Source organism: Piliocolobus tephrosceles, unplaced genomic scaffold, assembly GCF_002776525.5.
Source record: "Piliocolobus tephrosceles isolate RC106 unplaced genomic scaffold, ASM277652v3 unscaffolded_31098, whole genome shotgun sequence".
Taxonomy (NCBI): Eukaryota; Metazoa; Chordata; class Mammalia; order Primates; family Cercopithecidae; genus Piliocolobus; species Piliocolobus tephrosceles.
Genome location: NW_022314419.1, coordinates 2,495 through 19,827, shown reverse-complemented (window position 1 = coordinate 19,827; position 17,333 = coordinate 2,495). Strand labels below are relative to the sequence as shown.

At 52.6% G+C, this 17,333-nt stretch overlaps 1 protein-coding gene across 2 annotated transcripts; it reads left to right on the top strand.

Moving 5' to 3' along the window:
• The first annotated feature begins 5,899 nt into the window (after positions 1-5,899).
• Positions 5,900-16,508, top strand: LOC113222432 (SH3 domain and tetratricopeptide repeat-containing protein 1-like). 2 transcript variants are annotated; one of them, XM_026452043.1, is made up of 8 exons: positions 5,900-6,090; positions 7,211-7,378; positions 7,988-8,094; positions 9,366-9,513; positions 11,209-11,330; positions 12,072-12,199; positions 13,239-13,432; positions 16,096-16,508. In XM_026452043.1, the coding sequence occupies exons 2-7, from the start codon at positions 7,295-7,297 to the stop codon at positions 13,340-13,342; spliced, it is 693 nt and encodes a 230-aa protein (XP_026307828.1). In that variant the 5' UTR covers positions 5,900-6,090; positions 7,211-7,294; the 3' UTR covers positions 13,343-13,432; positions 16,096-16,508. The 2 variants fall into 2 exon arrangements, with proteins under 2 accessions (XP_026307828.1, XP_026307827.1); XM_026452042.1 differs by having other exon boundaries at positions 5,900-7,378.
• The last annotated feature ends 825 nt before the right edge of the window (positions 16,509-17,333 follow it).

Here is a 17,333-nt window from a genome sequence, read left to right as displayed (position 1 = left end):
GCATGGAGCCCCCTCATGCCTGCCTCCACACTGCAGGCTGTTCCGTAAATGTTACTGATCCAGCATCGTTGTTTTCTAGAAATGGGATGGCGTATGGATGCCAAGTTCTTTTCTGTGTGAAGGCTGCGATTGTATCATCTTGCCTTCCCCGTGTGTGCTCCTTGAGGGTGTCGCTGTGCTGCGGTCATCTGTGTTCCCTAGTCTGGGCCGTAGCAGACATGCAGTCAGTCTGGGCCGTAGCAGACATGCAGTCAGTGCTCATGGCCTACATGAGAGGAAGGCCAGCAGAGCCATTAAATCTGGAAAATGACAAGTGAGGGAAAGGAATTTTTATTTAAGGCATGTGAAAAAGAAATCTTTTTAGAAAAGTTGACCTGTTTCTCAACTGGAGTTGAATTTCAGCTCAGAAAAGCAGCTGTGTGCCCAGAGGGCTTTGGGATTTCAGTTTGTGACAGATGAATTGAATTTGTTGTTGTATGAATGTATTATACTTTTGTTGTTTTATTAGGCCTTTCTCCCAAATGGAACCGAGTTTTCTATAAAAGTCACACTTCCTTTCTGAGAAGTGTAACACTGATTGTATGGCATGGTCTCCCAAAAGATTACCTGCCAGGAACCAAACACACTGCCTCAGACTCACGGCCCCTGGTTTCTGCCGGTGCAGCTGCAGGGCAGAGAGGCACGCTCGAGCTGAAATCAAGACGCATGTCTGCATCTTCTCTTTCTTTACTGCTGTTCCGTCTCTGAGCCGGCCCGCCTTCAACGTCTAGGAGCTTGGTGTGTGTAGACACATTACGGTATGGAGGAGGGATTCGGTGTTGCAACAGCCAGGAGACTCGCTGAAGTCTCTGTTCTCTTCCTGCTCACTGCTCTGACTTTGTATAAGTCATCTTTGTAGGGCTGTGCACAGTGGCTCACACCTGTAATCCCAGCACTTTGGGAGGCTGACCTGGGAGGATCTCTTGAGCTCAGAGTTTGGAACCAGTCTGGGCAACATGGTGAAACCCCATCCCTAGAAAAAATCAAAAGTAAAAAATTAGCCAGATGTGGTGGCTCATGCCTGTAATCCCAGCTAGTGGAGAGGCTGAGGTGCGAGGATCCCTTGAGCCCGGGAAGTTGATCCTGCAGTGAACCATCATCACGCCACTGCACTCCAGCCTGGTCAGAGTAAGACCTTGTCTCAAAAAACACAAAAACAAACAAACAAAACCCCATTTGTAACAGTGGCAGTAGTTAACTTTTTAAAGTTTGGAGAACTTAATAACCTGTGACCATGGACAACTTACTTAGCCTTTCTCTGCCTTAGTTTCCTCATCTATGAAAAATGAGGGAATATGGTACTGATCTTACAGGATTTCAACGAGAACCAAACGAGATCAAACTCAGAGCCTGGCACATCGTGAGTGCGCACTCAGTGTTATTATTTCAACATTTTAGAGGAAAAAGAATGCTAATGGGTCATTATGGCTAAACACAGTCTATCACTGGCGTTACTCATGGTATTGGAAGGAACTTGAATTCCATATAGATAGTGTGATGGAGAAAGTATTTTGGACATTGACAGTATTTATTCAAAGAACAAAGGCCGTGTCTGTACTGTGCAGAGAGCCGTTTCCGCTTGTTTCTTTAAATGCTATGGGAAAAGCAGTCGACCCTGTGTGCTCTCTGCCGGACATTTGTCACTCACTGTCATCATCCAGCAGCAATTGAAGGGACAGCTTGTCTTGATTTGCATTTTTTAGGTGTTTGTGCTCTTTATAGACAATTAAGACATGGAAGCCTGTTTATGGCAAGCTGGCAAATTCAGCAAAACATGGAAAAACCTGTTAGCACAGTTTGCACGTGTGCGGGCACAGAGCAGCCAAATAAACACACACGTTTTCATATATTTGAAAAACTCTCAAAAAAAAAAAAAAAAAAGACATTAAACCATTGCCCAGATGGCTTATAGAGCTAGAGCTTTTTCCTTGAAGTACATGAGTATGGCTGTCAGACATCTGAAACCCGAAGCCATCTTAAAACGTCATTTGGATGCTACCCCCTACCCGCCCTTTTTTTCCATGTGTAAGGGACAAGGATCCAGGAAGGACAGTATCAGCTTCCAAAGGTTTTTGTTACAATTCATCGTTCATGTTCTTTCTTTTAGTATCTTATTCTCTGTTTACGTTTTATTTTTATTTTTTATCTTTTGGAGACAGAGTCTTGCTCTGTCACCCAGGCTGGAGTGCAGTGGTGTGATCTCGGCTCACTCCAACCTCTGCCTCCCAGGTTCAAGGGATTCTTGTGCCTCAACTTCCTGAGTAACTGGGATTACAGGCGTGTGCCACCACGTCCAGCTAATTTTTATGTTTTTAGTAGAGACAGGGTTTCACCTTGTTGGTCAGGGTGATCTTGAACTCCTGAAGTCAGGTGATCTGCCTGACTCAGTCTTCCAAAGAGCTGAGATTACAGGTGTGAGCCACAGCACCCAGCCACTGTTTCCATTTTGTAACGCTAGCGTCACCCCAGTGTAGGGTGGCTAGGGGTATTCTTCTTTTCTGTTTCCTGGTGTATTTTGCTCTACAGAATTGATCACTGTTTAACATACTTTTTGGTTGTCTGTCTCTACCTACAAAAATATATGTTCCCTGTTATATCACCGGTGCCTGGCACGTAGACAGGTAGTCAACATTTGTTGAATGAATGAATGGGCTGAAAGAACGTTATTCTTCTTTCTTCTGTCACTTCACACCAAATGCTTTTGGAAAATGCTGTGTGAACAGGGATCATAAGCAGGAGAGGTTACACACATTGCTGTGGGATAGCCCATCATCCTCAGATACTTGTCTGGAAGGAGGTGGAGTACTTGAGTAGAAATAATACAAGAGCAGTCCTTAAATCTGGGCTGGAATCACAGGAGGAAGGCATTGGAAAGCAACAGATTCCCTAGTCCAAAGCTGAACTAGGTTTTTGATGAACCTAGAAACAGGACCAAGAGAAGTGAATTTGCCTAAGGCCCTGACAGTATCTCACGGTAGCATTTGAACCTAACAGTTTCTTGACCTATTTCTTTAATTGATTAGTCATGTTTCCTCTGATTCCTGTATAAACATATTCCTCATTCATTCTTTTTTTTCCATGAATTATTGCGGTGCTACCACCTAACAGTATTTGAGTCAAAATGTGGCAGTGTTTATCCCTTTCCAAGGTTTTCAGTTGCACAGTTTGTCAAAGTTGTGCTAACGGTTTCTTGTTGGTTGCAAGGTGTCCTTTCAGAAGCCAATCGTGTGGTGTATTTATGTTGAGTGTTGGAGGTAGTTTGGTTAGAAACTACTTCGAGTGGCTGGCATGGGCCTGGGGGACAGTGACAGCTGCCTGCTTCATGGGCAGAGACGAAGTAATTGCTTCCTGGGAAGTACCATCCTCCCGGCCACACTCTCCAGCCCATTTCGTTTGTGTTGGTTTCCTCGCATCTGCACGTTTCTGGCTTCATGTGAGTCCCATTTATTTGAGCGTATGACTTCAGGCTGTGGGGAAGAATGGCCATTTTAGCACAGAGATGCACACAAAGGAACAACTGGCTAAATGTGAGTGAAGACATTCTTGGGGGGTTTCATTTCTTTTATTCTGTAACAGACAGTCTGGGAAGCATTCTGGACACGTGGCCTGCGCTGTCACAGTTCCTCCTTGCAGGATCGCAGATGTTTGGAGATTGTAGTGATAACCGTTATCATTGAGAATGTCATTCTCTCAGGCTCTAATAAGTCCGGATTTATTCAGTGTCAATTTCTGAAAAACAACTGTATTTCTAGCCGAATCCATGTTAGACGTTTCTCCTGGCAGTGTTGCTGGGGATATTCCCGTGGCTTAGTCTTAGGGGAGCACACGCCTGTGAATACTGCTGAAGCTGTGAGGACCCAAAGCGCACCGGAGTACTTTTGCCATATGGGGTGTTAGTCACTGATACATGTCTCAGTCAGACCTGCTGGATTCTTGACCCCTTCCTGTTTTAATTTTTTAATTTTAATTTTAATTTTTGTTTTTTAAGAGCACAACCTCTCAGGTGGCCACCATGAATCTCTGGTGTTTTCAGTTGGCTGCAGCCTATTTGCCATCTCTGGTTCAAACATATTGGAAGGCTGATGATGCTTCTCTCAGTTGTTCTTCTGCTGTGTGACCTCCGCGCCCGCAGGGTTCAAGACTGTCAGAGCTGGGAGCCCCCTTCACAACTACCAGGGTTTCCGGACCCTCCTTTATCTAGCCCTGGGGATGGAAGAGATGTCATCAGAGGTGGAGGCTTATTAGGTTTACATGCCATTGATAAGGAATGAGGAGGTTTTCTTTTATATAAGGGGAGCTTCTTATAATGTGCTTTAGTAGGGTAAAGAAGCTTTTGAGGTTTGCTTTCTCTGGAAAGATAATTTGTGATCCTGCCCTTGCTTTCAACAAAAATATAATTTGCATACCAGTGCAAGTTGTGTTACTGAGCATACTGAGCACTGGCTGACAAATGGTTCTTAACTCGTCATTCACTCAGTCACACTTTCTTTTTTTTTTTTTTTTTTTTTTTTTGAGGCGGAGTCTTGCTCTGTCTCCAGGACTGGAGTGCAGTGGCCGGATCTCAGCTCACTGCAAGCTCCGCCTCCTGAGTTTACGCCATTCTCCTGCCTCAGCCTCCCGAGTAGCTGAGACTACAGACGCCTGCCACCTCGCCCAGCTAGTTTTTGTATTTTTAGTAGAGACGGGGTTTCAGCGCGTTGGCCAGGATGGTCTCGATCTCCTGACCTCGTGATCCGCCCGTCTCGGCCTCCCAAAGTGCTGGGATTACAGGCTTGAGCCACCACGCCCGGCCGGCCAGTCACACTTTCTTGAATGGCATATGTGTGCCAGCTGTAGTAGGAACTTGCTAGGCTCTAGGACTAACCCTTATGAAACGGGGGTCCTGGGGGAAGAAAATGCATATAACTATAAACGTTTGAGGGGATATCAGAGGGGATGCCTATAGGTGCAAAACTTCGTTCATTCATTGCCCCATCTAGGAGGTTTTGTATCTTAGCAGCGTGTTCCATAGCAACACATTCCTCTATCAAAATATTCATCATATTACTTTGAAATTCTCTGCTTAGGTATGTGTTTTTCCGACTAGGTTTAGAACTGGTTAAGGACAGGCTATGGGGTATGTATTATATATATCTACACACACACACATATATTTATATAATTACCATTGTAAATATACAATATATTTTTATATATATACACACATATTTCTCCCTCTCTATATATACACACACACCACACACCTATATACACACACACACATATATATGAAATACACACACCCACACTCCTACTGCCAAGCACAGAAAGTCAAAACTAGGCAAGTGTTCTTTTAGTGTTTATGAAAAAATAGATGTTAGTTAAGAGTGTCCTTAAGTTGCCAGGGGAAAGACAGGATGGATTCACAAAGGAAGATAGCGTTTTGTTTTGTTTTGTTTTTTCCTTTGTTTAACTCTTGAATTTGAAATAATCCAGACTTGTTGAAAAGTTGCAAAAATAGTACAGAGAATTCCCGTATGGTCTTCCCTCAGGTTCCCCAAACATTTCACCCCATTTGTACTTTCTCTTTCTCTCTCTCTGGATATAATATATATATATATTTTTTTTTCTGAAATGTTTGAGAGTGGAAGGTAGAATGCAGGGCAGGGTGAAAGGCGGAAGGAAAGAGGTGGGTTTGGAGGCTTTTTTTTTAACCTTCTGAGATGGAGTTTCACTCTTGTCACCCAGGCTGCAGTGCAATGGCACGATCTCGGCTCACTCTAACCTCTGCCTTCTGAGTTCAAGTGATTCTCCTGCTTCAGCCTCCCGAATAGGTGGGATTACAGGCACCCACCACCATGCTCGGCTAATTTTTTGTATTTTTAGTAGAGGGGTTTCACCACGTTGGCCAGGCTCGTCTTGAACTCCTGACGTCTGATGATCCACCTGCCTTGGCCTACCAAAGTGCTTGGGATTACAGGCATGAGCCACTGTGCCTGGCGATTGGGAGGCTTTTGCAGTAACCCAGAGCGCTCTGATGAGGGCTGGACCTGGTTGGAAATGATGAGGAAGGTGAGAAGTGGTTAGGTCTGGCATATATTTTGAAAGGAGAGTTTAAATGGGTTGAAGGACGAGAGAGAGAAAAATAAGTTTTAAGGATGATGTCAAGGATTTTGGCCTGAGTAACTGGAAGAGGAGAGATGCTGTTATTGGGATCGGGAAGACTATGGGAGGAGTGGGTTATAGCAGGGATTATTGAAAGTGTGTTTTGGGCATGCTAAATTTGGGGTCTAAAAAGAGATGTCAAGAAGTGTTCGCTGGGCGTGGTGGCTCACGCCTGTAATTCCAGCACTTTGGGAGGCTGAGGCGGGCAGATCACCTGAGGTCAACAGTTCGAGACAAGCCTGACAGTTATTAAAATCGATCATTGATGTTTACTAATTAATCGTATTATTACTCCTAATACCGCAGAGGGTGTACACCTACCTGTGATGTCGTTCCTAATATCCAGGGACAGAGAGCATGATTTTAGTTTTAATATTGCAGGTGTACAGTCACCCTGTGACACTGATCCTAATATCCAGGGGGGTAGAGGATGACATGACTCCCAACATAGCAATGAACGGACAGCCACCCGGTGATATTGTTCTTAATATTAACGGAAGAAGCCTATGCTGTGACTCCCAATATCTCAGGGTGGATACAGCTCTTCTGTGATATGGTTCCTAGTATCCGGAAGGGGAGAGAATGATAATAATTCCAGTATCGCAGGCTGTGTTCCCCTGCCCTGTGATATTGTTATTAATATCCTGGAATGGAGAGGATGATATGACTCCCCATACAGCAGGAGGCGTCCACCTAGCCTGGGATATTGTTCCTAATATCCATGGAGAGGAGAGACTGATATGACTCCCAATATGGTAGGGGGTGAACATCCACCCTGTGATATTCTTAATATTCCAAGGCTGAGAGGTTGATATGACTCCCAGTATCACAGACACTGTACACCCCCGTGTGATACTCTTCCTCATATCCGGAAGGGGAGAAGATGGTATTAATCCCCACATCGCAGGAGGTGAACACCCACTCTGTGATATCTTTCCTAGTATGCAGGGGGAGAGGGGATACTATTATTCCAATATTGCAGAAGATGTACATGCTCCCCCCGTGATATTGTCCTTAATATTCCAAGGCACAGAAGACGATGTTACTCCCAATATCGCAGAAAGTGTACACCCCCCAGTGATGTTGTTCCCATGATCCAGGAGGGAAGAGGATGATACGACTTTCAACCCCTGCACCCTGCAATGCTCTCACCCTGCAACACCGACACCGAGCTCAACCTGACATAGGACCAGAGGTGCTGGCTGCGGGTGTTCATTGCTTCTCTTTTCTCTCTTGCCAGACTCAGTAGAGGAAGCTGAGACCGCTTCTGGCTTTGGAAGAGGCCAGTGAGGCTGTGCGTTTGGAGCCTGGTTGCATGAGAGAAGCATGTGTGGGAACGCCAGGGCCTGGCTTTGAACCCCATTCCCCCAACATGATGCCGAGTGTGGCAGACATGACACTTGGCTTTGCTCTCTCAGGGTTCCATCTGCGACAGGGGCTACTTGTGCCCCTGGCCTCATCAGCTCAGGCTGAAGGCGGCCCTGGTCCTGGGCAGAGGGGCTTTGTGAAGCTGAAATAGATAGCCTGGTACAGGGACCAAGCCTGGCCAGGACCTTGGCCCTAGGAGTTGTAAAGAAGGCCGTCCTCTACCATGAGCATCTGCACCAAGCTGTGCCCATGTCCCAGTGTGCTCGGCGTCTGCCCTGGCACAGGTGCATGGCCTGTCTGCGCTCAGGCTCCCGGCCTATGGGGCCCAGGTTCACAGAGGTGTGAAAGAGACAAGCACAGCACAGGGGCCTCCGAGCCCAGCCAGCCTCGCTTTGATGCTTGGAGGCTGACATCTTCCATTTTGTCTTCTCCCCAGGCCAGCTGCGGGCCGTCCAGCGGCTGTGCTACTTCTACAGCGTCGTCATGCCCAGCGAGGCCCAGTGTGTCCTCTACCATGAGCTCCAGCTCTCCCTGGCCCGCAAGGTGACTGACAAAGTGCTGGGGGGCAGTTCCTGGAGACCATCAGTCAGCTCTACCTGTCCCTGAGCACTGAGCGGTGAGGGCTGGCTTTGCAGTGGTGGGAGTGGGGAGCAGGGAAAGGGGGCGGGGGAGTGCAGGGCAGGGAGGAGGGCACAGGGAAGCTGGCCCAGGGCCCCATCAGTCCCTTCCCTTTTGATCATTTGGTTCCTTGGCATCAGATGCTTTGAGCTGGTGGGCCTGGGGTCGTCCCAGGGCTGCTGCTGGCCTGTGAGTCCCAGCTTGAGCCTCCCTTGTTGGGTCAAAGGTCATCTCAACCCAAGCAGAGGCAGTACGTGCACTCTGGGCTGTTCTTCCTACTATGGTGGCTTTTGTCATCTGACCTCTGCCTGCCCCGAGTCTTCACTCCTGGCCTTCATCTGTCCCCTTAAATGTGACCACAGCAGCCACCTGTGGCTTCTCTCCTACAGAAGACAGAGCCACTTGTGTCATCTGCTTCCCTGGGCCACAGGGGTTCAAGGTCTCACATCCCATAGGTGGCCCACTCGGCTTCCCCCAAGCATTCTGACCTGGTGGGGTAACCATGGCCCTGGCCACCCCACGCACAGCTCCCAGTGACATTACTGCAGTCATACCCCCTTGAGTGTCACACTTACCGAGAGAGCAGGGAAGGAGCCAGATTCCATGGGGACCCGGGAGACTGGCTCCAGTCTTGGCCTCAGGTTCACAGAAGGAAAATGGGCCAGTGTGCCGGAGCCATGTTTCTCAAAGTGTAGTCCCTGGACCAGCAGAGCAGCATCTATGTCACCTAGGAGGTTGTGGCAAGTGGGAGTTCTAGGTCCTGCCCCAGGTCTGTGGAGCCGGAAGCACTGGGGGCAGGGCCAGCAAGCTATACAGACAGGCCTCCGAGTGACTGTGATGCCTGCACACCTTAAGAACCATCGACCTGGATAGCCTCTGAACACTAACGGCTCCTGGTGTGTCTGGAGAAGACACAGGCCGTGTCTGGGAGGCAGGGGAGATGGGCTGGCACACTCCTCCTGCCACAGGGCAGCATGATGCTCGATTCTCTCAGAAGGATGTCCTTCATCTTTTCCATGCCGTGTGTGTTCACCCTGGCCCTCCCAGCAGCCTGGGAAGGGCAGAACACTGCACACACAAGAGGGCCGTTCCCAGTCCCCACATTCCAGATTCATCTGTCACCAGACCCACGGGAGGAGGCAGACTGCTTCCAGGAGGATGAGAGCCCATGTTCTGACACCTGTGTCTGATTCCAGGACCTACAGATCCACTCTGGACTACAGCAAACAAAGTCTGGGGATTCTCATTCACCTCCAGAAGAAAGAGGAGGCGCATGCCTGTCTGCAAGCAGAGAAGATCTACTACATCCTGCGGCAGAGCAAGCTGGTGGACCTGTACATCCAGGTGAGTGGCAAGGGAGGCAGGAGGGCCTCTGTGCTGTTCACTCTCTGTCCATCCATCCATCCATCCATCCTTCCAACATCTATTCACCTGTTCATCTATCCATCATCCATCCGTCCATCATTTTCCATTCTTTTATCATCCATCTATTCACCAGTCTATCCATCCATTCATCCTTCCATCATCTGTTTACCTGTTCATGCTTCCATCCATCCATCTTTCCATCATCTTCATATACACCTGTGGGTCCTTCCATCCATCCATCCTTCCATCATCCATCCATCCTTCATCTGTTCATCTCTTCATCCATCCATTCACCAGTTTGTCCATCCATCCATCTTTCCATTATCCATCCATTCAGCTGTTCATCCCTCTATCCATCCAACCATCTTCCATCCATCCATGATCCATCCATTCACCTGCCCATCCATCCATCCATTAATTCATCATCCATCCTTTTATCATCCATCCGTGCACCGGTCCATCCATCCATTCACCTGTTCATGCATCCTTCCATCATCCATCCATTCAACTGTTCATTCTTCCATCCATCCATCATCCATCCACCCATCTATTCATACATCCAACATCCATCCATCCTTCCATCATCCATCCTTTCACCCATTCATCCACTCACCTATTCTTCCATCCATGCATCATTCATCCATCCACCCACCAATCTATTAATCCATCCCTCCATTCATCTGCTTGTCCATTTGTTTATCCATACATTCATCTATCCACCATCTCTCCATCCATATGTACATACATCTACCCTCCACCCATCCATACAGACATACACACATCATTGCAACCATGCACCCACCCATCCATCTGTCCATCCATCCAAGCATTCATCTATCCACACACCCATCCATCCATCCATGTGTCTATACATCTGCTCATCCATTCATCCATCCATCTACTCATTCCTAAGCCACTGCTGAGCACCTGTTGTGTGCCTTTTCCCTCCCTCCAACTGATTCCCTCACATCCTCCCCCAGTGGCCAGCATCTTCTCCCTGAGGACAGAGGTGTGGCCCCTCACAGTGCCGAGCACCTGCTGGTAAACAGCACATGCTCAAAGAATGGGACCACTCAGTTAACACACAGAAGAACTTGGTCCAAGCGACACGTGGCACATCTCCTTACAAAATGAATCTATCATAGCGGCTGTTTTCAGAGGCTTTCCCAAACACAGTGTGATCTGGAACAAACTGTGAAGCCCACGAGCCTGGTGAAGCTTTCATTATTGAGCACCTGCTGTATACCTCCTTGAGCTGAGGAGAAGGATCAAGAGCTCATGGCCAAGAGGGGACCAGGCCCACCCACAACCACTGTTGATGTGCTGCCCTGAGCTACGGCAGGGATGTGGCAACGCAGAAAGGAACCAGGGGATGGGTTCCCAGCAATCTGGGGGCCACGGAGACAGTTTGAGTGCAGGGGGTGGGCGGCGTAGGGCTAGCCCTGGTGGTAGGATTCACAGGTGTCGGGCTCCTGGGCTGCAGCTGCTTAGTCACCTCCTGGCACTCGGGTGCATCAGTTCATTGTCCTCATGCCAGTGGTGGGACAGCCCTAATGCACAGGTCTGAAAAATGCTCAGGTGTACCTGCAGTGTGTGAGAGGAAGGAGGCTGGCGAAGGTGAGTGTGGCCACCTCGCCAGGTGTGGGTCTTGAGGGAACTTCTGCCTCCTTTCAGGTGGCACAGAATGTGGATCTGTACACAGGCGACTCCAACCTGGGGTGGAGCCGTTTGAGGCAGCTGGAGACATCTTCTTCAATGGGGCCTGGGAGCGGGAGAATGCTGTGTCCTTCTACCAGGTGAGCTGGCCTGTGGGCTGATGTGGGTGGGCCTCAGGGGGGGGCACCTGGGGGGCTGAGGGACAGGTGTGGCAGGGCAGAGGCCTCCCACCTGGAGGCAGGGCCACCCATGCACATGCTTAGTTTCCCAGTGGTCTCACCGGGAATGATATTGACAGGGCCCCTGCCCGGGACAAACGCTCGGGTCTGGACATGACAGTGGCTCTACCCTTTGCACCTGATGGTCTCAAGCAACCATGAGCGGGAAGTCCTGTCCCCATCTTCCAGATGAGGAAGCTGAGGCTCAGAGAGGCACAGGGACATGTCAAAGGACACACAGCATGTCAGTGGGAGACCCAGGGCCCAGATCTGCCTGCACCCTGAAACTGGGCCGCCTTCTCCCTTCCTCTGAGCTCACGGTGTGGCACAGCTCTGGGCACAGACAAATGTGTTTTTAGAGCAGAGCAGAGTGCTGTCCCCCCCCCCCCCCAATCAGACCTCCGGTGCCCTGGTGGGAGGGGTTGGTCTGAGGCTGCCAGGTGTAGCTGGATGGGCCTCAGATGACTCTTTAGCCCCCAACTTGGGTGTCTGAACCGTGCGTTATCTCAGAGCACAGAGCTCTGTGGAGGTACAGGGGTAACTGGGGCGTGGGAAGCTCCAAGCACATGTTTGAGCTCTGAGGAGGGCGCTGGGCAAGGTGGGTGCTGCGGGAAGCCTGACCCCACCTGCCTGTGTCGTAGGACCGGGCCCTGCCCCTGGCAGTGACTACGGGCAACTGCAAGGGGAGCTGCAGCTGTGCAACAAGCTGGTGGCACTGCTGGCCATGCTGGAGGAGCCCCAGGAGGGCTTGGAATTTGCCCACAAGGCCCTAGTTGTCAGCATCACTCTGGGTAAGTCCCCTGAGAGCCCGCCCTGCCAGGACCCACACTTTGCCAGGGCCGAGCCTCCATGTCTGCAGGGCAGGAGCTGAAACAGGCAGGCAGATCTGCCCAGCTGGCTTCCCTGTCTGGCCTTGGGGCACAGCCCGAGGTCTCTCATGTAGGGCAGAGTTCCCTGCCTGGCTGAGCTCTGCTTCCTCTGTCTCTTTCCGCTGCTGATCACAAGGGCCGCCCAGTGTGTCCTCTGCCTTCCAGACATGCCAGGCATCGCGGTCCCTGTATGTGCCAGGCTGGCACATTCCCTTTGTCTTGTGCCCTTTCCACCCTCATCAACCACACAACTCTCTGGCTGATGAAATCCCAGTTCCCCTTCCAGCAGCCTGCTCCTTAAGGCCGGGCATCCCCTGGTGCTGTGCCAGGTCGTCTGTCCTCCTCCAGAGACAGGGTACCCGGGGTAGGCCACATGCGCCAGCGCCTTGTGCCCTGGGGCCCAGTACAGAGTAGGTGTGCAGCTGTGTGGGAATGCATTGAATGCAGGCTCCACGGCACTCGCCCTGCCAAGGGGAGGACATCAGAGACAGCCTAGCTGGGTTTGCGCAACTGTGGGGGGACCTGGAGCTCAGGCACGCAGTGACTCCCCAAGGTAAGGGGCTCTGATCGTGACACACCCAGGAGGAGTCGGATGTCACGTCTGTGGGTTGCATGGAGCCGGGGTGCCCGGGAGCACCGGGACTGCATGGCTTTGAACTCCCCTGGTTAAAACCAGTGAGCAAAGGCAGGTGGCTATGTGTAGGCACAGAGCTGGGCCATCCAAGCCCGACTTTGCCAAAGCCTCACAGTAGACAGGGGCAGGCCTTATTAGTTCTGCTTTACAAATGGGAAAGTGGTCTGGGAACCCGGAAGGGACTGGCCAGAGTTACCCAGGTGACCGCAAGTGCCTGGAGGCAAGGCAGGTGCTGCCCGGGGTCTATATACCTGCTCCTGAGGGGCCTGTGCCTGACTGCCCCAGGGAGCCACGTCCTCACACCTGCCCCTTTGGCCTACACCCCAGGGGACCGGCTGAAAGAGCGCGTGGCCTACTACCGGCTGGCCGCCCTGCACCACCGGCTGGGCCATGGCAAGCAGGCGGAGCACTTCTACCTCAAGGCCCTGTAGCTCTGCAACTCGCCACTGGAGTTCGAGGAGGAGTCCCTCTACTACGTGAAGGTGTACCTGGTGCTCGGTGACATCGTCTACGACCTGAAGGTTGGTGGGGAGGGGCAGGGCTCTGGGTGTTCCCGGCCCCCTTGGAGTGGGATCTCCACCCAGATTCCAGGGGTCTGGGTTCCCGCCTTCCTTAGGAATGGCCCAGTGGCTTCCCTGGAGCTCTGCACCCAGCTAGAGGAGCCGGCAAGGTTAGCAGATACAACCCAGCTCCCAAGCTGGCCAGGCCCCACCCTCAAGAACTCAAGTCTCAACGAGGGAGGCTGACACACGAGCGGGCAATGGTGGCTTCTGGGTAAAGAAGGGGGATTGTAGTCAGGGGGACCCTCCCGGAGGAGGTGACACCAAACTGAGTCTTGACAGTCAAGTGTCAAGTTACATTTAACAAAGAAAACAGGGTCGGGAGAAGGACATTTTGGAGGACGGCATCATCCTCACATTGAATCCACGATGCAAGATCCAACAAAAATCCCGGTGCCTCCTCTAGAAAGCCTGCCCAGGGTACCAGCCTGCACAGAGCAACTCCTTCCTGGAGTCCCGAGACACCTGGAATCTTCACATCACCCAGGAAGGGTGGGGTGGGACCGGTGTCTTACCATCGGGTTCACAGACAGGGGAATCCCAGCTCACAGCAGGTGCAGTGGGGAGCAGCCCCAGCCAGCCAGGCTGACACCTTGCTGGGTCAGGTCTGTCTGGAGGGGAGGTGCTGTGCTCCCTCTGCCCCCAGCCCTGCAGGGGTGGAGAGCTGGGACTGGCAGACTTAGCCAGCTCCTCCTCTGCATCGCACAGGCACCGTGTCAGTGCTCGTTATGGGCTGAGGGGCCAGGGCGCTCCAGTCCAGGGAGCGAGATCTTGGGGGCCTTAGAACAACATGAGGAGCTGGGGCAGCCCTAAGACCCCGCCCCGTATCCCTCACCACAGGCCTGGGGCTGCCCGGGAGGTCCCCGCCCATTGCTGGCGACACCTGGTGGTCAGAAGCGGTCCCTGTGGCCTCGCAAGTCCCAGCCAGACAGGGAGGTGCCAGGTGTCAGGCCCAGAGGGACGCTGCTCACCGCGGACCAAGGGACGAGCCTCCCAGAAGTGGCCCTTTCTCTCTCTTGGTCAAGCCTGCCGCCCACTCCGCCTGCCCAGGAGGAAAGAAACGGCCAAGTAGTACCTGAGAGGCCAAAGTCCATGGTTGAGGACGAGGGGCAGAGACCTCCTTCTCGAGCACAGCCCTCTGGGCCTCCTCGTGACGGTGCTGTCAGCCCAGGCCAGCTTCCCCCAGGGAGGCCCCCTCGGAATTCCCCAAGGGCGGCCGTCTTTCCAAGGCCACACCCTCCTCCTTGTATAGGAGGCTCTGGACCCGGGGCCCAGAGGAGTGGGAGAGAAAGCTGGGCTGGATGGGGCCTGGCAGGCTGGCGGAGAGGCAGGGTAAATGGGCATTCTTGCCGATTGCCTCTAAAATGGGGTCCCCTTTAGTCTACACATGAGAGTGAGCCCTGGAATAGGGTGGATTAGGTGTGTCCTGGCTCAGCCTGCCACTCACTAGCTGCTGCACACACTACAGGCACATGGAAATGCACACGCAAATGCACACAGACACAGGCACACGCACAGTAAGGCACACAAACACAGGCGCGCGCACACACACAGGTACACAAACACGCATAGGGACACGCAGAGACATATGCTTTTGCTGGCTGCTTCCTGTGTAGTTAGGAAGCCCCACCCCTTCAGGAAGCCCTTGCCTCCCACCCCCGGTGGAGTCAGGGGTCTCTTGGGCCCCCACAAGCTCCTGGGCTTCCCTCTGCCCCAGCCCGGGCCACCTTTGTGGTCAGTGTTCAGTCCCAGCTCCCTCAGACTGGGAGCAAAGATGTTAGGCTCAGCCATGCACCCAGCACAGAGTCCAGTGTTTGGCTGGGCCGGGGGGCATTGGATGAGCAGTTGCAGTGACTCGGGACCTTCTCACGCCCCTGCTCCATGTGTGGGGCGGGGCAGTGAGGGAATGGACTGCTGCATCCTGGACTTTGTCCTTGGGAGCCGTCTTGAAGAGGGACAGGCCAGGCCTGGGTCTTAGAGAGGTCCCTTGGGCGTCCCCCATGTGGAGGAGGCACCTGGGGAGAAGCCGGCAGGGAGATGGGAGGGTCAAGGTGGAGGTCTAGCAGGCAGCATCCCAACCCAGGGATGATGAGTTTGAGCCAAAGATGCATTGACAATGGGAGTGGATGTCTGGGGAGTCACACTCCGTCAATAGTTCAGGGAACATTGCCAGGGAGGACACCTGTGAGATGGTTTTGTACCTGGCCTGGCCTGTGGAGGGCCTGGAAATGGTCAGCATGGACAGGGGCCAGAGGGGAGCCTGGGTCACTCAATGCCGTGCCCCTGCTGTGGCTTGGAGCCACCGGTCCTGCATGGAACTCCCAGAGCAGGCAGGATCTGCCCTGTCCTCACCCACGGGGAAAGCAGCCACTGCCTGCAGAGAGGGGGGGACTGGGGCAAGAGGCTTGGGGTGAGTGGAGCATAGGGATAGTCAGGAAGGCTTCCAGAGGTTTCAGGGTTGTCCCCACCTCCTGCAGCTGAGACCACAGCAGTGTTACAGGCTTCAGGGCTCACGGGGTGAGCCAGCATTGGCTGGACATGTGGAATAACCTCGAGATGGGAGCAGCCTCTGGAAAGGCAGGCTCCGAGTCCCCCTTTTGCTGAGCATGGCCTGTCCCCTTCAGGAACGGTTTCATGCAGCCGGGTACTATCAGCTGGTACTGGCAGCCGCCGTGGACCTGGGCAACAGGAAGGGCGCAGCTGAAGACCTACACGCGGCCGGCCACCATCTCCCACAACTTCCTCCTGGACTGCGAGAAGTCGCTCTTCTATCAGAAGGCCAGGACCTTCACCACAGTGCTCAATGTCTGAAGGGTCAACCTGCCTTCTCTGCCACTCTGCGGGTGGGCCCCCTGGTTGGCCCCAGCCACCCTCGCTGAGGACAGCATCCAACGGAGTGGGTTTTGTGCAAGGAGGATGGTCTCCTGCCTCTTCTGGTGTCCCCCGTGGCTCATTTTCTGGGAAATGGAGGCATGTAAAGCAGGGTTCAAATAGCAATGAGTATTTTTTTTGCAATAACATCCTGAATTCCCCAGGGCATCCTTCCCTGTTTGCTTCCTGGGCGGTGTCTAGGGGCAGCTCCTTCCCTGGTGACAGCCCTCTGATCTTGGGGATGAGAAGGACCCTGAGTCCAACAGACCTGGGACAGGTCACCACGAGCCTCGGTTTCCTTTTCGGCCAGAGGGGAGATGGTGGTAGAACTCCCTGGGCAGCTCCCTGCTCAGAGCTTTTGCTGTAGGTCTCATGCCGCCCTTGCCTTTATCCTTCAGGCCACTGTGCCCGCATGTGGGGGCTGCTAGTGCCCGTTTGCCATTGAAGAAACAGAGGCACAGAGAGGGTAGGTGTCTCGCCCACCGTCACACAGCAGGTAGGGGCAGAGACACAGAGCCTAGTACACTGACCACCACACCACCCTGCCAGCTTGCTGCCAGGAAGGTGTCCCCCATTAGGACCCAAGGTTAGCTCCTGGACCTCTCTTGTGGTGTCAGGAGAGCCACAGGCCAGTGAGGGTAGCCGCGGGGATCCCTCAACTCAGTGTCCTCTGCTCCCAGACTTGGTTGGGCCGAACCTGGCCAGTCCCACCTCTGGCCACCGGTCAGCCCTGCAGGAACTGAGATGCAGGAATCTTCGCCTGTGTAGATGCTGCTACCCAGTATTGAAAGCCTTATCTGGGCTGCTCCCTATGCCGTCCCCACAGGCCCCCTCCCCTTCTGGCCCCCGTCCCTCATCCCACTCCCTGAAATTCCAGCTTTTCCTTCTTGGAATCTCTTGGCCGCAGGGAACACAGCTCACACAGTCTCTTTGCCAGTTTACGGCAAGGAAACCGAGGTTCAGAGACTGTGGGTGTCCCACGTGATTCTCA